At 43.8% G+C, this 17,211-nt stretch overlaps 1 protein-coding gene across 1 annotated transcript; it reads right to left on the reverse strand.

Annotated features, from left to right (window-relative positions):
- Nucleotides 1–734: 734 nt before the first annotated feature.
- CBY2 (chibby family member 2) lies at nucleotides 735–1,700 on the reverse strand. The gene has a single exon (XM_073324023.1). The coding sequence runs from the start codon at nucleotides 1,698–1,700 to the stop codon at nucleotides 735–737; it is 966 nt and encodes a 321-aa protein (XP_073180124.1).
- Between the last annotated feature and the right edge of the window lie 15,511 nt (nucleotides 1,701–17,211).

Raw genomic sequence — 17,211 nt, forward strand, 5'->3', positions numbered from 1 at the left:
GCACTCAGTGTGTTTGTGTGTATTATATATATATATATATATATATATATATATATATATATATTTTACTGGTTTTAACTTTATTCTGTTAGAACATTATAAATGTGATCAAGTCATGATCACTTGTACCTATGTTACCATTAATTTTTAGTTCTGTGATCCATTCTTCATCGATCAAGACGAGGTCTGAGATAGAATTCCCTTGTGCTGGATGAAACACTTGAGTTAGGAAATTATCATCTATAATATATAGAAATTCTTGGAAGGGCCCTGATTTTCAGAAAGTGTTGAGCAGTCATCCTCTGACAAACAAGACCCTTTAAGGTATCTCATGTTAGACACCCAGAATCACAAGCCGCATTTGAACGTTTAGGCCTTATTATCCTTAGAGTTACAGTTTAAAAAAATCACTTGGTTGGTAATCCCGTGAGCCCCTAGGAGTAAAAATCTATCAATCCCTAGCAGATGACATTTTTGCTCATGTGAGGCTAGGAAATATGGCCGACACAGCAACTTCATGACACACACCAATATGCATGTTATCAGAGGAGGAAACAAGAAAATAAAGATAAAGCAATACATGTAAGTCTCAGAATAAAGCAATATTCCCCCATCTGTTTTTTTCTGAGTCTCCACCAGGACTTTATTAGAAACAAGGAGAGAGCTTTTTCCATCAAATGTGTTCTAGCAGGTCTTTAGTGCCAAGCAGCACATTTCTCCTTGCTGATATTCATTTACCAGCACCTGTCTGGCTTCCTCATCTCATTACACTGAACAGGAGAAAGGGTATTGAGCTCCTTTTGCAGTATTTCCATCCGGGCCATAATCTCCAACACTGTGCCTTTCACTACAGTTAGCTGCAGCTTCAACTTATTGTTCTCTTCCCAGAAGACTTTGTTCTCTTCCTGAAGAACCTGGATTGCCTTTTTCTCTTCCAGAAGGGTCTGGTTCTCTTTTAGCAGGGCCTGGAGGGTTTGATTTAGTTTCTTGACAGCCTGGAGAGCCACATTTTCCTCCTGGATACCTGGGGCAGCCTTGTTCTCCTCCTGAACTGGGACAGCTTTGCTTTCCTCCCAGATGTCCTGGACAGAATTACTCTTTTTCTGGAGGGCTGAGACAGCCTTGATCTCATTTTGGATTGGGTTGGCTTTGCTGTCCTCCTGGATGGCAGGGACATCATCCTTGCTCTCCTCCTCGATTGGTGTGGCTTTGGTCTCCTTCTGGAAGACTGGGACAGCCTGGGTCTCCTCCCGGAGTACCTGTAAAGCCATATTATTTTCCCGAACAACCTGAAGGGCCTTGTTCTCTTGGCTGACCTGGAAGCCTATATTCCTTTCTCGGAAGATTGGGAAGGGCTTGTTCTCCTTCTGGAGAACCTGCTGGAGGGTCTCATCATAAATAACCTGGATGGCTTTATTCTGCGTCCGGAGGCACAGGAGAGTTTTGTTCTCCTCCCGGAGGGCCTTGTTTTCAATCCGGAGGGCCTTGATCTCTTCCCAGAGTGCTTTGTTCTCCTCCCAGAGAGTCCAGTCATTCTGCATCTTCTTGTTGTAATGTTTCTGTTGGGAAGCAAAAGGTGGCTGATTATAGGTCTCACTCACCCATTTGCCATCTATAAAGACAAATGTCTCATCACTTAGCTTGACCCGAGGGGGAATGTAATCCATATCTGGTTCTGCCCGTTGCATTTGGTGATTCATCAGATCAAAAGTAAATGAAGTGAAGAAGTCTGTATGAAAAGATTTTCTTCAGTAATTTTGTAGTAGACTGTTATCCTTAGCAAGGAGTAGATAGAAAGGGGTCTGTGGAGAGGCTCAGTCAGGACTGCTGGAATATGGAATACAAAAACAGGATTAGTTATGAAGTTCAAAGACAAAACTGAACTCAATTAGACAAGAAATAAGCGGATAAATCTAGTTCCCAAAGTCTGTTAGTTGATCAGCCTCTGTCGGAATGGTTGTGATGGCTGAAAACAATTTTGCAGATGCTGGCAAAACTAATACTACTATATCTACCAGCTTTTTTGTGCACAATACAGCTTCATCCTGAGCATAGTTAAGGGGCTAAAAGACAGGAATCTCCTTATGCGATTTCATTTCCAACCTATTCACAAGCAAATGAGTTTACAAATGTTATAGGTTTAGGCCCAATTTTCAAAAGTACCTTAGCAGGTTAGATGTCTGACTCATACTAATATCAGTGGGAGTCAGGCACCTAACTTGCTTAGTGGGATTTTCAGCAGCTCCTATCTGCATTTTTGTGGACCTTTGAAAATTCAGTCCTTGGTGCAGAAATTACTGGGTGAATTTCTGTGGCCTGTATTATGCAGGAGGTGAGACTGGATCAAAAAATGTAGAAACTTATGAAATGTAGAGCACAGAATGGTGTATAATGCACACACAAAATGACCAAAAACAGAACAAAAAACAGCACTGAACCACAGCACTGGCCTCTGGTTTTTCATAGATGATCCTCTTGCATGTTCTGCCACCATCTCAAAAATAGTCATTCTAAAAAAGAATTCCTTATGTTTCTTTCTGATCTCTCTTCATTCTGTTCCTTTGTTTGCATCCATTGGCCGCTCTCCTGGTCTTCCTGTCCCCCAGACTTACATTTTCGGGATTATATTTGACTCTTTAGCTTCCCCTCCCGCAATGCTTGTTTCTTGCTAACCAGTCCTATTGCTTCTTCCTTTTTCACATAACCAAAACCCGGGTTTCCTTACTACTCCTACTGCTTGACCACAACTTAATCACAGAAAGTTGAGGCAATCTGCTCCTTCTCTCACTTTTCCTCCTTCACTTGGACCAAATGTTGCTGCTTATGTCACCTTCCTCTTGCAAACCTCCTTGTATCCATCAGCTGGCTTCCTGTCACGTACTGCATCCAATTCGGTCTATTCAGCTTGTGTGCAGGGCCCTTGTCCACCTCTGAGGTGCTAAGAACACTTTTGGCAAAAGATAAGTAACTATAATAATAAATGCTTTGTCCTCACCTTCAAACCCATATATAGTCTCACCTCCCCACACCTCTGTCCTCATTTTCTCCTATGACTCTTTTATCTGTGCACTCTTCCCAATCTGCTCAGTCCTTCTCCTCTACTCTCCTTGTCTCCTTTGCATCTTCTAGCAGGTTGTCTCATGTGCTGCCAAACAGCCTCTCTCTTGATTCCTTCAAATTCCTCTGTAAAACCCACTTCTTCCAGGGATACTCCCTACCTTCTTCTGCTCTCCAAAACCTCGGCACCTCCTCCTGATGAACTTTTTGTCTTATTTTATAAGCCATTTGGAGCAGGGAACATCTCTCAATGTATGTTTGAGAGTCACAGTGTAAGTTTATGGCAATAATGAGTGGTTTTATATCTGTAGCAAGGACTCACCCAGTCTGGCTTAAGGCGCCTCCACTGCATCAGTTTACCTTCCATTTCACAAGTGGAGCTCTGTGTTGACACGGATTTCACAAAGCATCCTGGCCAAGATTTTCAAAAGTAGGAGCCTGGAATTAAGTGCTTAACTCCATATTTAGGCATCATATATATAAATGGCCTCATTTTCACAACTGCTCTACTCTCACAAATGCCACCAAAGTCAGTAGGAGCTAAGGCTGCTTGGCACCTCTGAAAACCTGGCCCATTTCTATTAGGTGCCTGCATGTGGATTTAGGACCCTAATTTTAAGCATCCAAGTTTGGAAATGTCGGCCCTGGCTGTGTCCTTTTCCAGAAAGTTTCAAAAAAATCACACATACCACACTGAGTTCTCTTTGCGATCAAGAAAAAGAAAATATGCTAATTTTTAGCTTTTCAGTGGTCCATGCTGCTGCTTCCAGTGGGAATTGAGATCAGCATAATTACCTTTTCCAGCAGCAATACAAACTTGTCTTAATTTTTGAGAAAGAACCCAAGGCATGTTACCCTGGTCAAACCTGAGCTGTGGGACAAGTCTTGTCTGGGTATTGCCAAGAAAATTCCCAGCACAACCTTTCATCATTTTGACTTATGTCTCGGGAAAGTGAGTTAAAACACTTTTTAGGGAGAGGTGTTCTTGTAGGCTTTAAAAACTTTACCTAATTCTGACATAATTCTACTGGACTTTACATCGTTGTTAACTGAAGCAACATAGTCAACTGCTCGTGATGCTGTCTGGGAATCAAAAGATCCTAATAATGTAGCTTCTTTTCCATAATCTCCATCTCCTTTGTTACCCCCATTGGTTTCTCCTTCACTAAGACTATCCACAATTACCTCATAAATTACTGGAGTTTCTTTGACTTCTGAGGCTGCACCCTCTTTGTCCTAATAAGTGCCTGAATCTCTTACTAATTCATGTTTTTTCTATACATTTTTTAATTTTCTTAACTTTGTACACTCCTCAATTTTCTTACTTAACCTCTTGTGTGACTCAGCTAAGAGTTGAGTCTCTGCTTTTTCTCTAACTGATCGTTTAATAAGAATGCAGTGATCTCAATATCAGAGAGCAAAGATAGAGGTCACTGATTCATGGTTAATTATCTATAGTGTAGCATAAACACGTTACCAAAGTTCAGGGTGGATTCTCCATCACTGATCATTTTTAAATCAAGATTGGATATTTTTCTAAAAGATCTGCTCTAGGAATTATTTTGGGGAAATTCCATGGCCTGTGTTATACAGGAGGGCAGCTTAGATTATCACAATGGTCCATTCTGGCCTTGGAATCTAAGAATCTATTAATCTACTATATATACACTAAACCTCCAAGGCAAATTCACTGCTATTCTCTCTGTCTCTCTTTGTCGCACTGATTGACAATCTCTTTTCAAATCTCATTTTACATGGGATTGATTTATCACTGTGTTACTCCAGTTTTACCCTGATTTCTATGGAGTTACATCAGTGTAAAACCAGAGTAATGTCAAGTGGTGAACCACACCCATCTTTTCTCACTAGCAGAGGCCTTTTAATTTCTCTTAATCTCAGTTATCATTTTCGTTTAGCTCTGTATTAAACAATCCTGTAAGCCGTTTGGGGGTACAGTTTGCATGAGCAAAGCTATCTAAAATCAAGTTGAATAGTATTCTTCAGTAGTAGTAGGTATATCTGCTTACCTCTGTTTAAAAGATAATAACTCTACCGATGTCCTGTTTCTTTTCTCTTTATCTTCTCCAGTCACGCAGTTGGTTAATAACTATAGTGCATCCAATGCTGAGGCCCAGTACCAGAAGCTGCCTCAGCCTCTACCTCCTCAGAACTGATTTTCAGCATGGCCAGAGACAAGACCATGGTGTTCAAACTGAGGCATGTAACAAGAAGGAAATGTGTCAGCCCCATTATGACATAGACGCAATATTCAAGCACATCCAGAGTAACAGTTCAATTGATGGAGTTGAAAGGCATCTGCTCCCCAGGCCTGTTGAGCTTCAGTAGGATCTCAAGTGTTTCCCATCAAAAGTTTCCTAATACTATATTCTCACAACTTAATCTCCATTGTTCCCACCACAATCTCTGAAGAATATCTTGTTTTTTCCAGATCTGTATGTGGATTTTTTAAATAGAAGATACCTCCATTTCCTTATAATGAGTAGCTCATTCTCAAGCTCCTTCCTGAATCAAGTCCTCCTTCTGTTTTCCATCCTCACATATGATCTTAGAAGCAGTTCAAATGAATTCTTTTTCCAGTACTTTGTTTTTAGAGAATATGATTTATTCCATCACAGAAATTCAAATTAGGTACACTTCTGAATTGATACTGAAGTTAACAAAACACCTTCCTCTTATCCAGTATGAGGCCTGCACCAAAACTAACTTTGAGGTTGGCAGGTTTTGGGGTTTTTTACTACAAATTAAAAGAGCTAGGATATCACTGAATCCTGTTAACAAGAAAATAGACAGCAGAGAGTATCCGGGCATTAAAGTTAATGACATTATCCAAAGCAGTTATTTGCACTTTCACATCTTTCCATTTTTAATGATCTCTTCCTATTTCTTATTTGCTGCATCTTTAAGAGTAAAATAAAGTGTTTTCTAATTCGAGTGTTCCTGAGTCACAAACACTGCAGTTAATTTCTTCTCAGGTGAAAATACCAAACTTGGCCTTAGCCCTAAGGTAATTGTAATTCTTTTGGAAAGCTGGAGGTAAACCAGTTCAGCTATTTTTGAATTATGCAAGGATGATAAACCTAGGCATACAAATTCTCACTGTAATTTTTTCCACACTTCTATTTAATCTCAGACAACACTAAAGCATCACTAGTCACTATAGCAACTCCCTGAAGAGCATTCTGTTTACTTTCTAATTCAAGTATTCTACAGTGGAGAGCAGGAAAATCAGTTTCTTGCAGGGAGTTTGTCCTCTGATAGAAGGAGATTGAAGTTTGCTGAGTGGTTGTAGGAAGCTTTAGGAAAGGTGATTGTTGAACTGGTGATCCTCCTCAACTCCTGGAGAACCAAGGGTGCACAATATACTAAAGCAGACCTTGGCAGAAAAGCTTAAGGGCTCAGTAATTTACTGGAGCCAAAGTTAGCGAAGATAAGAACAATCCAGTAATAAGTACTGATCAAAAGAGAAAAATCCAATTCTTCTGAATTAGTAAATACTGCTAGGAGTAAAGTTTGTGTTTCATGTTTGTGTTTTATGTTTTCCTGCCTTTTCTCATAACTGTACAAACTGATGTGAATGAATCATCATTCTTTATGCTACCCCAGGATTTAAGGCTTGATACACACCAGACCGAAGTCAGTGGAAAGACTGATACATACTTCAATGGGCTTTGCATCAGCTCCAAAACTGGTTAATTGGGGAGGTACAACAAGGTATTTGTAGCCTATTTTGTCTGTGTTCATGGCATAGTAATTGATCAGAAAGAGTTACCAGGGATATCAAGGCATTCCTTCTGCTCTGAAAAGGACACAAGGGAATTGGGATGGCAGTGTATAAATTAGGGCTGTAAATTAATTGCAGTTAACTCAGCAATTATCTCAAAACAAATTAATCATGATTAAAAAAATTAATCAAGATTAATCGCAGTTTTGATTGCACGGTTAGTACTAAACATTGTTACCTTTTCTTGAATATTCCATTCTTTCGCAACATCAAAGAAATGCTCTACACATGTTTCAGCATAATGTCTCTCTTCAGAATGCATTACTGTTAAAGCAGTCAGGTGTGCCGTGGCTCCAAGATAGCTGTGATTGTTCAAGGATGTCCAGTGATCACCAGTCAAAGCAACAGCTAGTGCATTTTTCAGAAGCTCCAACTTTGTACTCTTCTCACTGTGATCATAGGTGCTGACTTTTGATTTTGCCGATAGGTGCCCCATCCCAGCTCCACCCACTCCCCTGAGGGCCTGCCCCATTCTGCCCCCGAGACCCTGCCCCCATTCTGCTGCCTTCCCCTAGGCCCTGTCCCCTGAGCCCACTCACCGCTTGCTCCTTTCTGCCCCTTCCTGCCTTAAGGGCGAGATGTGTGTGTTTGGGGGGGCTCTGCCAGGTTTGGGGGGCTGTCCGCCCATCCTCTCCCCCAGTCCCAGCCCCCTGCAGCCAGCCCAGAAGCTACCTACCCAGGCTGTCTCCCCCGCAGGCCCAGGCCCCTGCGACCAGCCCAAAGCTATCAACCTGCCCTGTCTCCCTCCAGTCCCCTGCAGTCAGTCCAGAAGCTGCCCACCTTGTTTCCCCCAAGCTCCAGCCCCCTGTGACCAGCTGAGAAGCTGCCTGTGTCCCTGCTAGCCCCTCAACAAGCCGGGCTCCCTCTGCCCTGGAAAAGAACTCACCTGCCTGCAGTGAGAGCCAGGTTGGGAGATGCAGCAGCTACACATGCTGGGAAACAGATGCTAGCTGCGTGCAAACAGCTGATAGGTGGCTTTGCTCCAAAGAGCTGATTGGCCGGATGGGGAACAGCTGATTGGCTTCAGCGCAGCAAACAGCTGATAGGGGCTGTGCAAGCAATATAGCTGGTTGGTAGATCAGCACCCATTCTTTTTCCCCCGGGGGTGCTCCTGTCCCGAAGCACCCATGGAGTCAGCACCTATGGTTGTAATGGTTTAACTGAAGTCAGTCCTTCCTTAATCGGCTCCCCCTTTCCCAAAAGTTTCCCCAGTTCCTAATAAAACTAAACCCCTCCTCCCTACACCATCGTCTCATTCATACATTGAGACCCTGCAGTTCTGCTTGTCTAACTGGCCCTGCACGTGGAGCTGGAAGCATTTCAGAGAATGCTACCATGGAGGTGCTGGACTTCAATCTCTTACCTAGCAGCCTCATTTGGCCTCCAGGACCTCTCTCCTATCCTTCCCTATGTCACTGGTACCTGTGACGTTGCACCCCATAATGCTTTATGGGAATATACTTTTGAATGTGTTATACCAATAAAATAAAAACCAGCAGGATCTTATTAAAGGGGAAAAAGCAAAATACCACATTTATTGTGAATACAGAAAGAATCATAGTAAGCAGTTAGTTATAGTTATAACATTCCATTCAATCTCATATTTATTCACACATTCATTCCTACGAACACACACACAGGTTCTGCAAGGTTGTTATCATAGTTACCAGCCTTAGAGTTGCTCATGCCAAGCCACTGGCCAGGTGGCCTGGACATGAGGCGGGAGCAGGGCCTTGTCAGATGCTCATCTGATGCTCCTGGAAGTTGGTTTGCAGAATCAGACCCCCAAAGTTCTCACTTTCTAGAGTCCATTTTTATAGGAATTTCTTCCTATGCCAGTCTATGGGAATTGCTTCATCATGCTGTTGCTGAATCAATCAGCACGTCGCACATTCCTGACGGCTCCGTGCTGCTAGATGTTATCTCGTTCTTTGGTTCTCCTATTCTTGAGGCTGTTGGGTGGATTCCAGTCTGCCCTCCAGGGGTCCTCTGGTTATTTCCACTTGACGCCTTCTTCAGCCAATGGACACTGGATTCTTAGGCTGGCACCTCCCTGATCATTCAGTCATTATCCACACCAAGCATCCATCCACAAACATCCTCTATCTCTATTTTAATCACAATTGTTAATACCACAAAAGGGCGGGGAGTCTCTGGGTGCTGTTTCTGTTGTTACAGAGTATTGCTTTGAGTCTCTCTCTGTGCGAATTGCTGTGAGAACAGACTCTGTCTTAGAATGTACTAACGCAATTAGCAGCTTGCAAGTTTCACACATAGAGGGAGAGAAACAGTACCAAAAACCAAGAGACCTCTTAATTAGTAATACCCTGGAATTTAAACTATGAGGAATCAAACTCATTTGTGATTTTAATACAAAACTTCTTTAATATGATCCAACAATTGTATATATGAAATAACTGGAATATGCTTTATGCTACATATGCCATGTAACATATCTCTGTAAAGTTTATGATCTGCTGAATCTATTCATCCTATTTGTATGCATGTGTCATTTTTGTACTCGAAGTTATGAATATTGGCTGTATACTTGTTTAATTTTAAATAGCTTCAGTGAAGCAATTGATCAGCTTCCTGAGAAAAGACTATTCTCAGTAAGTGCCCAATCAAGAAACACTTAAGCCAACAATGAACTTGGAGATGCCAATCCACATCTGAGTTTTCGCAGGAATGTGGCTTGGCTGGTAAAGAACTCAGTCATGCATGGACATTTGACTTGGCCATGTGACTCCAAAACTCCATTTTTTGTAGCTGGATTCTACACAGGGGGAGGGAGGGGTGTCCACTCACAAGAGAAAGTCTATTTAAACCCCTGGGAGACCCCTCCATTTTGTCTTCAGCTGGCTCAAGAGAGAGCCTCTCCACCCCCAAAGGATACCTGAAAGAAACTGATACAAAGGACAGTAACTACAGGGGGTGTGAGTGATTGCTGGATCCAGACTAGAAGGAGGCTAGTCTGTAAAAGAGGCTTATTGGAACATCTCTGAGGGTAAGATTTTATCTGTATTCAGCTTCTTACTGTATTTGGCATAGGCTTGCATGGTTTATTTTATTTTGCTTGGTAATTCACTTTGTTCTGTTATCACTGGGAACCACTTAAATTCTACTTTTTGTATTTAATAATCACTTATTAATTAATCCAGAGTATGTATTAATACCTGGGGGGGCAAACAGCTGTGCGTATCTCTCTGTCAGTGTTGTAGAGGGCGAACAATTTATGAATTTACCCTGTATAAACTTTATACAGGGTAAAATGGATTTATTTGAGGTTTGGACCCCACTGGGAGTTGGGCATATGAGTGTTAGGAACACTTCTTACGCTGCTTTCAGTTAAGCCTGCAGTTTGTGGGACGTGGTTCAGACCTGGGTCTGTGTTTGTGGCCGGCAAGCGTGTCTGGCACAACCAGGCAGGGTTCTGGAGTCCCAAGCTGACAGGGAGGGCAGGGGCAGGAGTAGTCTTGGCACATCAGTTGGCAGCCCCAAGGGGGTTTCTGTGATCCAACCCGTCACAGTACCTACATGTACCATGACCACCAGCTCCTCCCCAGCACTATGCATATGTCTATCTAGATGTCTCGAGAGATCCATAACCTTCACACCAGGCAGGCAAGTTACCACACAGTTCTCCTGGTCATCGCAAACCCATCTATGTTTCTAATGATATCTATGTTTCTAATGATTGAATCCCTCATAACTATTACCTGTCTCTTCCTAATAACTGGAGTGCCCTCCCCTGGAGAGGTATCCTCAGTGCGAGAGGATACCACAACATCATCTGAAAGGAGGGTCCCAACTATGGGATCGTTTCCCTCTGCTCCCGGTGGATGTTCTCCTTCTCTGAGACTTTCATCCTCCTCAACAGCACAGAGGCTGTCAGACTGCGAGTGTCTCGGAAAGTCTCATCTATGTACTTATCTGTCTCTCTCAGCTCCTCCAGTTCAGCCACTCTGGTCTCCAAAGCCTGTACACGGTCTCTGAGGGCCAAGAGCTCCTTGCACCGAATGCACTCATACCCCACCTGCCTATAGGGCAGATAATCATATATGTTACATTGGGTCCAATAAACTGGGTAGCCCCCACTCTGTTGCTGGACTTCTGCCTGCATTCTCTTTTAACTCCTGCAGTGCGTTCCTTTGTTGATGTTTTGTTTTTATCAGGGGGTGTTTCTGACTTTTCAGTTCAAAGACTGTTAAGTGTATCTAGCTCCCCCCTCAAACGCTCCCTCTACGAACTCCCTCACAAAACTCCCCTGTTAGTCAACCCTGGTCGCTAGCTCCTCTGGTCGCTTAGGTGTGGCCTTTTTTAAAGCCCTGCCCGCTGGTTAAGGGTTGATGGGTGCTAAAGGACTTAGGGATCAGAGCCTCCTAAAGAAGTTCTCAGCCATGCCTAGTAGGCCACTAGGCTCAGCACACGGTCCCCCAAACAAACAGACCACACGGTATATTTCAGTCAAGCAGCAAACATACCACAAACACACACACTACTGACAACATATGTACTTCAAGGGTCACATAATTGCTTCTCCTTCACCTGAAGAACTCCCTTTCAAAACTCCCCTGTTAGCCTCTCCTGTTCAGGAGCACCTCTCTCTCCCTGATGTTTATCCCTCTGAAGTATTTATAGAGAACAATCATACTCTCCCCCCAGCCTTTGTTTTGTTAGGCTACACAAGCCAAGATCCTTACGTCTCCTCTTGTAAGACAGTTTCTCCATTCCTCTGATCATCCTCGCAGCCCTTCTCTAACCTGTTCCAATTTGAAATCATCTTTGTTAAACATGAGAGATCAGAATTGCACCCAATGTTCCAGATGAGGTCTGGTAATAACACTTCCCCATCTCTACTGAAAGTACAATGGCTGAAATATCCTAGGAGTCAATTAGCCTTTTTCACAGCTGTATCACATTGACAGACCAATACACCCAGGTCTCACTCCATCTCTGTCACTTCCAACTGAGAAGTCCCCATGACCTTTCACTTTGCACTACGGCTGTCAATTAAGGATTAATTCAGAGCACAATTAATGTGTTAATTTTTTCATGAACTAATCCCATTCCAAAACAGTGGGGGCCTGGAGCCCCAAAACCAAAAGCTCTGTAGGTGGTGGAAAAACTGGAAACCCAACCACAGAGCTCTGTAGGTTTTCTATTTAAGTACAGAAATGGAAAAAAAACCTCCCTGGAAGTAAAGAGCAGCTTGGAATGGAAACCTGGTTTTGAGTCTTCCATTTTTTTCACCTGGGGCTACTGAGTTATTGCTCTGGGACTTTTCTCCATCTCTTGAAGCCAGGTGTGTAATAGGGAGTCTGACCTAAGCAAAGGAAACCATTTTCTTCTCTGAGCAGAATGCTCGTCAGGCTGAGAGAATAAAGGGTCATTGACGTAGGAGGTAGAGAAAGCTCTCAAGCTAACAAGCAGAAGAGGAAAAGAGAGCATGGCATCTCCACCCAGCAGGAAAGAGAATCTTGGTCTGGGTTTTGCCAAGGCTGACTGGTCTGGAAAGACGAGGGGCTGAACTTCAAGTCATAAAGAGTTGAATCAACTGATTGTATCAAATAGTACTGGGCTCTGAAAGGGTATTGAGCAAGGCCTTTTCTGGAAGCCTCTCACACACTGGTGATGAAGATCCTGGTGAAATGGAGGTCTTCACACAAGCTGAGGAATTAGGAAGACTCCCTGATCTTCTGCTTTACAGTCCGGGAGCAAAACAAGGGAGAAGCAGGCTTTCCCCTCAAACAGGAGGGAAGGCAGCTAGCTCCCTGTCTCCAAAGAAATGGAGTAAAGGGGAAGCAAAAGCAAGGGAAGCCTCATTTCCATAGAAATCAGCAGGGGCTTGGGAAGCGCAGAGGAAGGGAAGAAGAGCAAAAGGTCATCCTGCCTCTTGAAAGAAGGTCCTGGAACTTTGGAGAAGAGAAGCCATCTTTGGCATCCATCACTAGACAGACACAAGGCTCCAGAGCACTTGCAAGCTTTGCCCTTCAAGCAAGGAAGGCTTGAAGTCTCTGGGAAGTGAATCCAGGTGAGAAGCCTGTTAAGGCAGACCTCTTTCACCTGGGAGGAGAAGGGAAAGCCAGCTCCTTTTACTTCTGTGGAAGGTGTTGGGCAAGAGGTGACACCAGCTCTCACAGCATGCCTGAGCGGGACAATGCCACGGTGCTTCTCGTGCCAGCCGGGTCTCCCCTCAAACTCGAAGAAAGAGGAATCTCACACCAGGCCTCAGCGCTACTGGCAAGCTTGCAGGCTTTGACTGACACTTCTTCTCCAGCTGGCTTGGGTACCTGTCTTTGGCTGCTGAAGGATGGCAGGTACCTCAAGGTCCTGCTTAGCTGAATGGTAAAGCCGTAGGACCGCTCATCCTACAGGCTGCTTAGAAGGGAACCTTGGTCTGGAGCCTTCCCTTCTTCTTTATTGCGGGGGCAGCAGATTACTGAGTTACTGCTCTGGGCCTTTTCTCCCTCTCCCAAGAACGCTTCCAGGCACCAACACAAGAGAAGGACCTTACACAGCCGGGAACCCAGCAGGTTTGCACCAGCCAGGACTCAAACCCGGCTCGCAGGAATGGGAATCCTGCATGATGCCTCTACACCACTGGCACGGTGGCAGGCTGCACTTCCTAAGGAGTCTCATCCTGCTTCAGGCGGCCAGCGTCAGCCAATCAAAGGAGAGCTGGTGTCCAGGGGGGCCCTTTCAACTGACGAGGTAGCTGAGAGGATAAGGCGATGGACTGCTAATACGTTGTGCTCTGCACATGTGGGTTCGAATCCCACCTTCATCGCTGCCCTTCCCTTCCTGTTTTGGCTACGGGGTCCTTCCTCCAGGCCTCTTCTGCCCGTTGCTGCTCAAGTGACTCTGCCGATGAACAAGAGAAAGCCAACCTGCCAGGAAAGTGGATCCTTGTGACACTAAGTGTGTCCCAGTGTTGGAAGAGAAGGGGCTCACTGGGCTGAGGAAATGAGTTCCACACCAATTAAGCGTAGTTTTCAATCTGGATCTTAACGGTGTCCTGGAATGTCTCGTGGAAAACCTGAGAACTTCCCGATCCCTACTATTCTTGCTCGCTGCTGTACGCCCCCGGTGGGTATGAAGAGTTCTGGCTAGAGGCTGGAATGATGACTGCAATGTCTTGAAGCCAGGCGTGTCATGGGGAGTCTGCCCTAGGCGAAGGAAACGGTTTGCTTCTCTGAGCAGCCCGCTCGTCAGGCCGAGAGAATCAAGGGTCATTGAGGTAGGAGGTAGAGAAAGCTCTCAAGCTAACAAGCAGAAGAGGAGAAGAGAGCATGGCGTCTCCACCCAGCAGGAGAGAGAAGCTTGGTCTGGGTTTTACTTTACATTGCCAAGGCTGGCTGGTCTAGAAAGACGAGGGGCTGAACTTCAAGTCATAAAGAGTTGAATCAACTGATTGTATCAAATAGTACTGGGCTCTGAAAAGGTATTGAGCAAGGCCTTTTCTGGAAGCCTCTCACACACTGGTGATGAAGATCCTGGTGAAATGGAGGTCTTCACACAAGCTGAGGAATTAGGAAGACTCCCTGATCTTCTGCTTTACAGTCTGGGAGCAAAGCAAGGGAGAAGCAGGCTTTCCCCTCCAATAGGAGGGAAGGCATCTAGCTCCCTTTCTCCAAAGAAATGGAGTAAAGGGGGAGCAAAAGCAAGGGAAGCCTCATTTCCATAGAAATCAGCAGGAGCTTGGGAAGCGCAGAGGAAGGGAAGAAGAGCAGAAGGTCATCCTGCCTCTTGAAAGAAGGTCCTGGAACTTTGGAGAAGAGAAGCCATCTTTGGCATCCATCACTAGACAGACACAAGGCTCCAGAGCACTTGCAAGCTTTGCCCTTCAAGCAAGGAAGGCTTGAAGTCTCTGGGAAGTGAATCCAGGTGAGAAGCCTGTTAAGGCAGACCTCTTTCACCTGGGAGGAGAAGGGAAAGCCAGCTCCTTTTACTTCTGTGCAAGGTCCTGGGCAAGAGGTGACATCAACTCTAACAAGTCTTCCCAAACAACTCCTGCAGTGAACAAGAGAAGTAAACTAAGGTTGTCAATTAATCTCAGTTAAATCTGTGATTATCTCAAAACAAATTAATTGCAAATAAAAAAATTAATCATGATTAATCACAATTTTGATATCACTGTTAGTACTAATTGTTGTCACTTTTTCTGGAATATTGTATTCTTTCACCACATCGAAGAAATTCTCTACACATGTGTTAGCATAATGTCTCCCTTTAGTATTCTTTACTGTTAAAGCAAACTACTGCAATGTCCATGCAACCTCAGTCAGGTGTGCCATGACTCTGAAAGAGCTGTAATTGCTCAAGGCTGTCCAGTAATCACCAGTCAAAGCAACAGCTAGTGCATTTTTCAGAAGCTCCAACTTTGTACTCTTCGCATTGTGATATAGATCATGTATTCCTGATTCAATGGTTCCCAAGGGCAAGGTGTATAACTGATTGGAAGATGCAATTTGAATAACATATCTTTGCCCTGAGTCATTTACAATGTTGAGTGGTCTGCAGTCCATAGTTATCCACTTTGAAATAGGATTGGTTAAGCTGTTGTCCTTTGTTTGATCCGATGGCTTATAGCCAATCTGAAACTCTAAGTGTACCCTGTCACGGCTGGCAGGATTCATTTGCTTGTTGGGATTTATTTGCTCGTGGGATTCATAGCGCAAGAACTGGAGGAGAAAGCATGTTTGGCATGTAAGTGGTACTGCAGACTTGAAGTACTTTGATGGTATTGAAACTTAGCCTTGCAATGGCTACTCTGGCAGAGCACCGGATTTGCCTCGGGTTGTCCTGCACTTCTAGGCGGTTAGGGTTTGCCTCAGAGATTTGCTGTGACCCTCCATGTAGCCCCTCTCCCCTCCTAGAGCCCAGGGTTACAGCGTACTGAGTCACCTTCATCATCAACCAGTCAATGGGTTTGGTGTAAGAACCCTCTTTAGTCCCTGTCTTCCTACTCAGGGAGCATTTGTGTAGAGTTATGGGGGAAATTGGGGGGAACCTGGGCCTGCCCTGTTCTCCGGGTTCCAGCCCAGGGACCCTAATTGGCAGCAGAAATTTAATTTTCCTATACTGCCAGAGCTATAGCCCTTCCCTGGGCTACTTCCCCAAATGGCCCTTCCTAGCACCCTCCTTGGTACCTGACCACACTTGTTCTCCCAGGTCTTTTACTGTACACCTTCTTTCTCCCAGCTCCTGCCAGCTGGCGTCTCTGAAGGGGCTTCCTTTTAAACTAGTCCCAGATAGTTCTAAATGGGCTTCAGGTGATCCGATTAGCCTGTTTCTATGATTGCTTCTTATCAGTTCTGAATTGGTTCCAGGTGTCTTATGGAGTGTCCCTGACTTAATTGCTTCTAGCACCTTCCTGACTGCTCTAGGGTAGCCCCTGCCCTGGTCACTCAGGAAACAGAAAACTATTCATCCAGTGTCCAGTGTGTTTTCCTTCTACCAGACTCCTGCACCCAACCGGTCTGGGTCTGTCACACTACGTATAACTGTCTTTTTTCCACTGTGATTAATCACGACTAATTTTTTTAATTGCTTCACAGCTCTACTTATCGAATTCAGTCTTGAAACAAGTTAGTATTTTTGCCCCTGCTACTCCCTTTGGAAGGTTGTTCCAGAACTTCACTTCTCCGATGGCTAGAAACCTTCATCTGTCTTCAAGCCTAATCTTGTTAATGGACAGTTTATATGCATTTGTTATTATACTACCACTGGCCCTTAACTTGAATTGCACCTCTCTCTCCCTGATGGCTTTTTTTAAGTCCAGTTGGGGTCACCAGTACACAAAGTTTGAGAAACACTGCTGTAAAATTTCATATTGTTTTGTTTTGGAGTACAGTTATGTAAAAAAAAAATCTATATTTGTAAACTGCACTTTCACTGTAAAGAGATTGCACTACGTTACTTGTATGAGGTGAATTGAAATACTTTCTTTTGTTTTTCTTTCTTACAGTGCAAATATTTGTAATAAAAATAATATAAAGTGAGCACTGTACACTTTGTATTCTGTGTTGTAATTGAAATCATATTTGTAATTGTAATTACTGTGTTGTAATTGAAATATATTTGAAAATGTAGAAAACATCCAAAATACTTAAATAAAAGGTTTTCTATTATTGTTTAACAGTGCAATTAAAACTGAGATTAATCACGATTAATTTTTTGAATCACTTGACAGCCCTACTATAAATCAATAATGCAAACCTTCAAAACAATGTATTCCAGACTCATCAAATGTTTGAGGGAGCCATCCATGCCACAGTCTAGTCAGACAAATTCTCCTTCCAGTGGCATACCATAGTGATGTTGATGATGTTCCCTTTACATCCCACATT

Source organism: Lepidochelys kempii, chromosome 1 (assembly GCF_965140265.1).
Source record: "Lepidochelys kempii isolate rLepKem1 chromosome 1, rLepKem1.hap2, whole genome shotgun sequence".
NCBI classification, from domain to species: Eukaryota; Metazoa; Chordata; order Testudines; family Cheloniidae; genus Lepidochelys; species Lepidochelys kempii.